The sequence below is a fragment of the Macaca nemestrina genome, chromosome 6 (genome assembly GCF_043159975.1).
Source record: "Macaca nemestrina isolate mMacNem1 chromosome 6, mMacNem.hap1, whole genome shotgun sequence".
Lineage (NCBI taxonomy): Eukaryota > Metazoa > Chordata > Mammalia > Primates > Cercopithecidae > Macaca > Macaca nemestrina.
In genome coordinates this window covers 30,785,869-30,796,279 of record NC_092130.1, presented here as the reverse complement: position 1 = coordinate 30,796,279, position 10,411 = coordinate 30,785,869, and the positions used below count along the sequence as shown (strand labels likewise).

Genomic DNA, 10,411 nt, shown 5'->3' with positions numbered 1-10,411 from the left:
ATTTAGACACTATTAAACTACTTTGAAAGGGGAAAGTTAAGGTCTTATAGCACTCAAGCCTGGGCGACAGTGCGAGACCCTGTGTCAAAAAACAAATCAACAAAATAAGGGAATATAACTATCTTCCCTCCAACTTTGTGCTTTGGTATCCTCATATGCAAAATGGAGATAGATGTACTTAACAGGATGATGAGGATTAGGCAAATACATGTAAAACACTTAGAATAGTGCATGACACTCAGTAAATGATGGCTCATATTATCAATCTCTGGGTTTAAAAGGGTGATATAACAAGAGAAGCACCATGGCTTAACTGCATGAAAGCAAAGAAAACCAGGTTTAAGTCTTGGCTCTATAAAGCTTACCAATTACCAAGATGCCTTGCCTTGGGCAGCCCCACTCTTTTCTGAAACAGTTCTTTAACTGTTCCTTATTACTGTCATGAGGAATAAAACAGATGACATACATTACGGATTCTGAAAACTATAGTTTGCAAAATGGTGATTTTTCTAACACATAAATCCTTTCACCTTAAATGAGCTGACATTCTACTTCAAGTTAAGAGTTTTCTCTTCTCTCCTTTTTAATGTCAACATGGAATCATGGTATCTTATTCAGTGAGTTGTAATCTTGCTACCAGTTTATTTTGATAATTGACACAGATTTAGCAAGTATAAATCCTTCAAGTGGCTCCTGTGCCCTTTTGACATGTATCAACCTTTTTGTTGTTGTTGAGACGGAGTCTCGCTGCGACACCCAGGCTGGAGTGCAGTGGCACGATCTCAGCTCACTGCAACCTTTGTCTCCCTGGTTCAAGCGATTCTTCTCCCTCAGCCTCCTGATAAGCTGGGATTACAGGCGCCTGCGATCATGCCCGGCTAATTTTTGTATTTTTAGTAGAGACGGGGATTCACCATGTTGGCCAGGCTGGTCTTGAACTCCTGCCCATTTCAGTCTCCCAAAGTGCTGGAATTACAGGCGTGAGCCACTGTGCCTGGCCATTTTTTTTTTTTTTTTTGAGATTTCCTTTGTGGCACCATAATAGAATGTTCCAGGTTCATCTCATATTTCTCCATCCCAGGAGTCATTATTACTCTACTTTTGAGTATGTCCTCAAAACTGGTCTAACAAGTCATTTCAGAAAACAAACAATTTCACTTCAACAATATACTGTTTGATGACTCAACACAAACTGCATGGGCTGCTTAGATCAATTTACACTTGGTTCATTGCAATCTTTGGCTGTTTCAAACATACACTGCTAAAAAAAAAAAAAAAAAAAGATTGTCATTAAGAATATTACAGTAGACGTGAAAGTTTTGAGGAGAAAGAACCCCCCCCCCCCAAATGTAAGCAATGGTAATGCATTTAAAGTATAGTATCACAAAGTCTCACTTAAGAGAGCACACACCTGGGACAACCCTTCTTTACTATACTTCGTAGATGTCCTCACATCTTGATTAAATGGTTGTAACTGCTTAAAAACTGGCAAAGAGAAAACCTAAAATAATGCTTTATACCAGTTTGAGTCAGAACCAAACTGTTCCAGACTAGCTGGAAAACGACCCAGGAATTCACCTGCATTAAATGCTGCTGAATTTAACTGAGCTAAAATTGTCTAGGCCATCCCTTCTTAGAATTCCCATGACTCATTCTAGTCAAGAGTTATTAAGAACATATTCCTTAATAGTTCAGCAAACTTCAGGGAAAACTAGCTCATTGTCTTGGGTTCTAAAGTCCTTTTGTTTGATATTTTTATTATAATGAAATTAAACTTATGACTAGTACAGTATGCTCAGCTTAAAACATTTATGAGTACTGCAAGGACTAACAGAAACAAGAAAAGTCTTAATAAAAATATTTGTTGATGGGAAATCATTGTGAAAGCAAACCTCCAAATATCCATTTGTAAGCCATAAGAGGATAAGCACAACCATATGGGAGGAGATAACCAGTCTCTCCCTTCATATATATTCTTTTTTATTTCTTGTTATACCTTCCCAAAACAGAGACATTCAACAGTAGTTAGAATGGCCATCTCCCAACATTTTAAAAAAACTGCACCCCCCAATGGGTGAACAAAGTAAAGAGTAGTAGCCTAGAGTTCAGCTGAGTAAGCCACTGTGGAGCCTTAAGTGGTGAGGTCTTCCCATTTCAGAGTGATGTGTCTTCAACTTGTATCATCATTTTAGCGGAAAAACATAATTTAATTTTGGTGAAATGAGATTCATCTCGCGACAGGATTAGTAACAGCATTCACTGAATTTCACATTCTTCTTTTGTGAACAGTGAAGAAAATGAATGGTAGCTAGAAGATCAATGGGATTCCAGCTCCAGCTGCAGATGGAATGACGATATACCAGACAAAAAACACCTATATTTTGATTTACAAAGCTAATAGCAGTTTTAAATCTGCAACTTAATCACAGACCAACTACACCACAACCTTTTCAAATGGCAAAAATACAAAAAAGTGTTACAAAAATATTTCAGAAAAAGTGCATAGTCTAAGTGCATAGTAAATAAAAGCACTGAAAAATATCTTGCTAGAGGGAGTTCAGCTTGGAAAAGTTATTACCAAAGCTAAACATTTTTATTTTACACAAACTATACTCAAAAATAGCTTTATGAGACCGATTTCTGGCTAAAAGTACCAAAGGGTTTATTAGTCAAGAAACAAATACCTCAACCGACAAGGGTGGATAGAAAAGAAACAAAGAAGCTGCCTACCCCAAAAGTTCAGACTTAGTAAGATTTCTTCAGTATTACGGTACTAATATCCCTTAATGGCAGAATGTGATAATCATGGAATTAATTATTGCTAAAGTAGTTTTCAAATAAAAAAAGAAAAAAGAAAACAAAACAAATTAAACTTGACACAATCTGACCAAACACGTGTCAATTTACAATTTCAAGGTTATTTTACAAAATACCTAACATTTACATAATAGGCTCCCGGCAGCATTTCCAGACAAATGTTCTTTTAATTTATCCTGACATGCTATAAATGAATAAATTACATTATTTAAAAATTATCATCAGTAAGTTTTCCTTTCTCATGGGTCAGAGAAAAAGAAATGAGCGTGCAAAGAAGATTGAGAGGAAGCGCACGCACACAGATAACTTAAAGAAGCAGGAGGGGCTGGGGAGGGTCAACAATCACTGAACCTCACACAGTGTGATGCTCTCCAAGGGTGAAAGTCAACTGCTTATAGCCACTTCACAAGTATTTTAAAGAAAAATGTTTTGTAGGGAAACCCTTTAATGCTTTCATTTTTATTCAAAATCAGTCCAGCTGCTAGTCAGCGGGCAGCAGCTACAATACCAAGTTCTGGCAGTTGCAGTACTAGATATTGTGCCTGCAAGTCATAAAAAAAAAAAAAAAGAAAAAAAAATGAAAGAATGCCTTTCCCCTTCAGACAAAAGAATTACTTTTTTCGTTTTTTTTTTTTTAAAAAAAGAGGAAAAGTTGTAACACGAAACCTAAATTGACTTGCAAAGGAATACCATGTAACAAATGGCTTGAAGTAGTCTATCAAAAAATTGGGGAGATTTTTATTTAATAGTGAGTCAGCAAGGCATTTTTTGTTGTTTAAAAAAAATCTCATTTCCTTACAGAAACAGTTTTTAGTTTTTAATGAACTTGTAAACAAAAAAGCTCCCATTTCAAAATAAAAACAAAATCCCAGATCATATAGATGTTTACAGTGATTACATTTATCTAAGCAACATACATACATGTTCAGTTGTAAGATGTTAACTAAATTTCTGTGACAAATATGCTTTTTCTTTTTAATACCAAGAACATTATAGAGTTAATGCAGAGTCCTAAAGATAATCTAGTAGTCACTAAGTTTTTCTTAAGTCTTCACTTTAGATGCTGTTATTTCTAGCACAATTAAGCAGGCAGAGTCTTTCATATGCTCAAACACTGGAATCTTTGGTTGCTACCATATCAGCTGGCTTGCAGACAAGAAGCCAACCATTTTAAGAATGTTTTAAGTGAACAACTTGCAAACCCCAGGGATGGAAAAACCCTAAGAATGCACAATTGTGAGCATTTACAACCATCACAACTGTGGCTGAAGACTGTTCATGCCATTCTTCTGAAATGAGATCTCAAAGCAGTATAGTTCAAAACAAAAGGTTTTAACAAAAAATTGGCATATGCACAATTTCTCCACCAATTTGTGTGTGTCAACCATTTAGTTAACTTTTCCACTTGAAAAAATGCAATAGAAAACCGGACACCATGTTTCACTATCTCAGTTAATATTCACAATTACAGCGGCTACAACTCAGGACACAGCATCACCAATGCTGCCCAGAGTCAGTTTATACTGAAATTAAGTTCTTTACACCAAGTAAATGGTTGTCCACAACCACTGGCTAGTGTACATATGAACTAAAATTTCTAGATTTGGGGAGAAACAAATGCTGCTCCGATCATCTGCTCTGCTTCTTCTGTTCCTCAATTCATGCTTAGAAACCTGGTAAAAAATCAAAACAAAAAAAAAAAGTTAAAATTCCAAGTTAAAAATTTTAAATTACACCCAAAATATGGAAATTGGGTGGAACTGAGTCAATAAGTATAGTGGCTCATGTTATTTCATCTCTTGTGAAAAGTATTAACTCAACTTTTTAAAACAGAAAATCATGAATCAATACTTAAAACTAATTTTTTCTGTTTTGAATGACTCTAGGAAGGAGTGGTACAGTGAATTCAAAGCCTCTCAGAATTAAATCATTAGTAATTCAAACGATCATGTTTCTGCATTTTTAGCACCCAGAACGTATTAGGCATTCAAATATTTATCAAACCAATGAAAAACAGATTGCTTTGCTTTAAGTAAAGAATACAATTTTAATCCTACCATGAGCACAAACTTGTGCACATTATTTCTGACACAAATTAAAACGGTTAGCTTTAATAATAAATGCATTCAAGGCATAATTATCTGTATTATTTTACTAAACAAAGACCTGAGAAGCATGTAATTTCTGTAGACAGACCTTTAAAACTTCTTTACCAGCCGCATTAGATTGTTTTGTGACTCATTAAAAAATTTAAGCAAGTGATGCTTTTTTGGCTTTATTTACTACTCAAGCCTACACATGTTATACATACTTTCCTCCTCCATCACAAGTAGACCCTAGGGCTTCTACATAGGCCCCGGGCCAAGTTTGAATACAAGAAGCCTCAGGTCATAACCACACTTTATCTACAGCTAAAGGCAAAGGGAGAAAATATGCCTATCCCACATAGCCTGAAAATCTCGCAAGCACCGTTTTTCCTCTCACCAGACACCCACTCTGAGGCATCAATGCCCTTCTGTCCACCTCCTTACAAATGAGCTAGAAACTACATACAGCTCGTTCTAGCCCACTCCAATCAATCCTCACTTCTTCAGCCCAGGCCACATTTTCTTCAATCATAAACTGCTCCTTTTCTTTTAGTTTTCTGTTTTTTGGAGACACAGTCTTGCTCTGTCACCCAGGCTGGAGGGCAGTGGCAAGATCTTGGCTCATTGTAACCTCTGCCTCCTGGGTTCAAGCGATTCTCCTGCCTCAGCCCCCAGAGTAGCTGGGACTACAGGCACCTGCCACCATGCCTGGCTAATTTTTTGTATTTATAGTAGAGACACGGTTTCACTGTGTTTGTCGGGCTGGTCTCAAAACTCCTGACCTCGTGATCCGCCCAGCATGGCCTCCTAAAGTGCGGGGGTTACAGGTGTGAGCCAACCTGCCTGGCCTCTTTTACTTTTTAAACATTTGTTGGGCCATCTCCCATGATCTTTGTGGGAGAAACAAAATAATTCTACTATTTATTTCTTACGCATATATGCCTGTTTTTTTTTGGAAATAATAGCAAACATACAACAGAGTAGGTGCATAATAGATCTTTGTTGCCTGGGTACTAAGTCCATAAGCAGCAAATGCCAAAAATGAAAGATAACAAAACTTTGAGAATATACATCACCACAGGGAATATTATTTGATGCATGTTATTAAGAAGTATTAGCGAGGTAAACCTTTCTTTTAAAGACTGTCAAGCCAAACCTTAATTTTAAAAAATCTGACTAACCCCTGTGACCTACTTGCAATTTTAAAATACAGGAAAAGTTTCAAGCTTCTTGTTTGGGAGTTTAAAAAAGAAAAAAATTACAATACAGGATAAACGATGCAGGTTAAGAAACTAAGGATTAAACAGAAATGGCCCTTCCCCCACCAGGATTTGGTTTCAAGTCCTGCAATTCTTCTCAAACATGAATTAAAAACATATTTTCACAACTACTAAAATTGTTGGGTTTTATCAGTTTTCTTATGCAATCATATTAAACTAATTGTTACGAATATACCAAATGGCTTTCAAAGGGAGAACCACCATCACTAACAAACTAAAATGGAAACATGTTACACTGTCAGTCAAAATACAAGGAAACTCTTGTGCCTTTAATAATAGGAAAACTTTAGAATATATCTGTACATCTTTTGACCTGGTATCTGAGGAATTGCTGAGTCAATAAATGATTACAATTGTTTAGAAACTGGTGAAAGGACAGCCTAACAATATTCCTGGTAGAATAGAGCAGTCAAATCCCGCTTTAACTCTTCAGATGGGTCAATGGTATGAAATTCCAGCCAGGGATCAACATTTCTCCACTGAATTGTCCTAAGATGTTACTGAAGTATGTTTAGGAAAAAACCTCAATAGGAATATTCAACAGGTATTCAACATTCAGTCTTCAAGCACTAAGCATTCTTTTCCCCAATATGCGTTAGTCTTTGGTTTTTATCTTGCAGATTAGGTGGCTTATCCAGGCTTCCAAGAGTTCAAGAACCCATCTTCACTGTAACATCAGTTAAAATGAGGAATGATTTCCTTTATTCCTAGAAAAAAAAAAAAAAGGAGGGGGGGAGTTAAAACAGAGTTGGAGGATTAATGTGATGATTAAGAAGTTAACAGCTTAATTAAATTTAAAATCTGCGAAAAGGAAAAAAAAACGTTTATTTTTATATAAATAACAAGGAGATTCTATCCCTGCCCGACACCCAATCTGAAATCCTAAAATATATGTTCTGGTGCAGACGAGGCAGCCCACATCTGTAATGCTAACACTTTGGGAGGCTGAGGCAGGAAGATCACTTAAAGCCAGGAGTTCCAAATAAACCTGGGCAACATAGTGAGACTTTGTCTGTAAAAAAAAATAAATAAAAGGTATGCTTTTTTTCTTTTTTTGAGATGGGGTCTTGCTGTTATGTTGCCCAGGCTGGACTTAAACTCCTGGGCTCAGGAGATACTACCACCTCAGCCTCCCCACACAGTGTGTATCTGTTCTTATTTGTAGATTAATTTCAAATGTTTGTGACTTTTTAAATAGAACCAGAAACTAGTTCAAAGGGCTATTTACGTAGTAGGAAGGCTTGTAAGTTTGTGACGGGGTTCTGAATTTTAGAATCCCTTCACGCTACAACTTTTTAAAAGTTATTTTGAATATACTTTTCCTATAACATGGTTGCGGGTTATTTTTCTTTCTTTCTTTCTTTCTTTTTTTTTTTTTTTGAGATGGAGTCTCGCTCTGTCGCCCAGGCTGGGGTGCAGTGGCTGGATCTCAGCTCACTGCAAGCTCCGCCTACCGGGTTCAGGCCATTCTCCTGCCTCAGGCTCGCAAGTAGCTGGGACTACAGGCACCCGCCACCATGCCAGGCTATTTATTTTTTATTTTTAGTAGAGACGGGGTTTCACAGGGTTAGCCAGGATGGTCTCTATCTCCTGACCTCACCGCCCGCCTCGGCCTCCCAAAGTGCTGGGATTACAGGATTGAGCCACCGCAACGGCCTTTTTCTTTTTAAAAAAATTATTTAAAATAGAGATGAGTTCTCCCTATGTTGTCCGGATGGTTCTCAAAATCCTGAGCTCAAGTTATCTTCCCATCTAGCCTCAAAAATGCTGGGATTATAGGAGTGAACCACAGTGCCTGGCTGCTTATGTGGTTCTGTTGGTTGCACAGAATTAAGCTTGGAGAATTTTATATCAGACTGGCAGTATCTAAAGTTAAAGAATAATAATTAAAAAAAAAAAAACCCTCTAATAACTCTTCCTTCCTTACAGAAACTAAGAGTATTTAAAGTTAGGAAAGATAAATGACAATTTTAAGTATAGGAGGTATACATTATTCCTAAACTGCATTAAAAAACAGACTAAATTCTTTTGTCTTCCTTACAACAGAATTCACTCTGCTACACATTTCTGATGTTCTGGAGTTTTAAAATACCTGTTGTAATTGATTCTTTCCCCAGCTGGTAGATGGTCTGCATTCAGCACCACTGAGTCACAGCAACGCTGTATTCTTCTAGGTCTTCTAACAGTTGTGCTATCATCCAGATGATCTAACAAGTTGCAGAATCTGAAGGTCCAGCAGTCTTGGAGACGTGGACTCTAGATGACCACAAATCAACTCTTGCACTTTCATCAGCATTTCCTGTTGGGTTATTTAGATCTTTCCAGCTTTACTGTCCACAGTAAAAAAAAAAAGCTGACAAAAATTCAAGATTTCAGCAAGAAGATGCAGTTCCCTGGTACTTCTTAGAATATTCAGAGCCGTGTGTTCAGACTGTCCAGGTATTTCAAGATCTTCCCTGTGATTTGGGTGTGCTGCTAAGTGACCAGCACATTCCTAGCAGCAATTGGTGAAGTCAGAAAAAGTCAAACTAGACATCAATGGTAGATGCAGCCCAGTAAAACTGGAAGGTAATTCAAGGAAGACTGTGGACTTCCTTGTCCACATGGTAGGACAATGTGATAGAAAATAATACTTGTAATCTCCTCTGAATGTCAACACTTTGATAGCTATCTATATTATTATGATAAAACTCCGCTTAGTAACTATGGTTAGGGTAGTAAACAAATGGGTTAAGATGATGAGAGTACAGAATAGTAGAATTATGCAAGAATCCACCTTTGAGTTCACTACCTTCTGAAATTCTCCCCCACCTCTGCCCTCAATTAAAGAAACACTGAACTTCATTAGATTTTGAATGTCCTAAAAATATTTCATTTTCCTTTACTTATTTTTAATATCTTGAAAAATACTTTATTGATAATCACATATAGTCAAAGGGAGTTAAATTTCGAAGTGTGTTGGGTGTGAATCTTATGTATTTTTCTTCTGAACATGAATAAAAACAATAATTATAATCTTGTAGTAATTGAACATTAAAAACTAGTACAGATAATAATTGGCATAAAGAGAAACTTTTTTTTTTTGAGACAGAGTCTCGCTCTGTCACCAGGCTGGAGTGCAGTGGCGCGATCTCAGCTCACTGCAACCTCTGCCTCCCAGGTTCAAGTGATTCTCTTGCCTCAGCCTCCTGAGTAGCTGGGACTATGGGCGCACGCCACCACGCCCAGCTAATTTTTGTATTTTTAGTAGAGGCGGGGTTTCACCATGTTGGCCAGGATGGTCTCGATCTCTTGACCTTGTGATCCGCCCGCCTTGGCCTCCCAAAGTGCTGGGATTACAGGCGTGAGCCACTGCGCCCAGCCGAGAAAAGTCTTTGGATGGGTATTGGAATGGAGTATTTGAAAAGATCTAAAGAATATAAGGAAGACAGAAGTCTGCCTATTATTTAATAGGCCCACATTAACTAGATAAGCCAGACTTAAAGAATCTTTAAACATTCTTAGTAAGTTATTAAAACAACACCTTTTACTGAAGAAATAGACATATTTTTCAAAGATAACCATATAAAACATTAGTAAATGCTACCATTTTGGGGATTTTCCTACATTAGAGATTTACTTGCTTAAAATACACTTATGAAACTTAGTTCAGTAATACTAAATCCTCTGAAAGTGAAGAGTAATAAAATGCATTTAAAAAGTACCTTCTAAAAATTCCTTGTTGTGACACAGGGTCTCATCTGTTGCCCAGGCTGGAGTGCAGTGGCATGATCATAGCTCACTGCAGCCTCAACCTCCAGGGCTCAGGTGATACTCCCAACTCAGTCTCTCAACACAGGTGGGATCACAGGCACTCACCACTGTGCCTGGCTTTTTTTTTTTGGGGGGGGGGGGGGTAGAGGGAGGGTTGTGGGTGGGATATTGGAGGGAGCTGGGACAGGGTCTTACTATGTGGCCCAGGCAAGTCTACAACTCCTAGGGTCAAGCAATCCTCCCACCTCAGCCTCCCAAATGTGTTGGAATTATAGGCATGAGCCACTGAGCCTGTCCTAAAGTTTTTAACTAGAAAAACCTAGTAGGATGTTTTCCTCATTATTAAAAGGATTTATTGGGATCAATGAATCATTGAGTTGTATGAGTTCCTTTTTTTTTTTGAGACACAGTCTCACTCTATCACCCAGGCTGGAGTGCAGTGGTGCAATCTTAGCTCACTGCAACCTCCACCTC

At 37.6% G+C, this 10,411-nt stretch overlaps 1 protein-coding gene across 8 annotated transcripts in view; it reads right to left on the bottom strand.

Annotated features, from left to right (window-relative positions):
• Window positions 1-1,936: 1,936 nt before the first annotated feature.
• LOC105466885 (casein kinase 1 alpha 1) overlaps window positions 1,937-10,411 on the bottom strand; it is a 58,466-nt gene continuing 49,991 nt past the window's right edge. For 4 of the 8 annotated variants that reach the window (XM_011716036.3, XM_071098234.1, XM_011716039.3 and 1 more), the window contains one exon: window positions 5,080-6,891. In XM_011716036.3, coding sequence (XP_011714338.1) covers window positions 6,860-6,891 — 32 coding nt within the window. In that variant the 3' untranslated portion in view covers window positions 5,080-6,859. Of the gene's footprint in view, window positions 4,491-5,079; window positions 6,892-10,411 lie in introns of those variants that run through there. The other 4 variants (XM_011716037.3, XM_011716040.3, XM_011716042.3 and 1 more) reach the window with 2 other exon arrangements.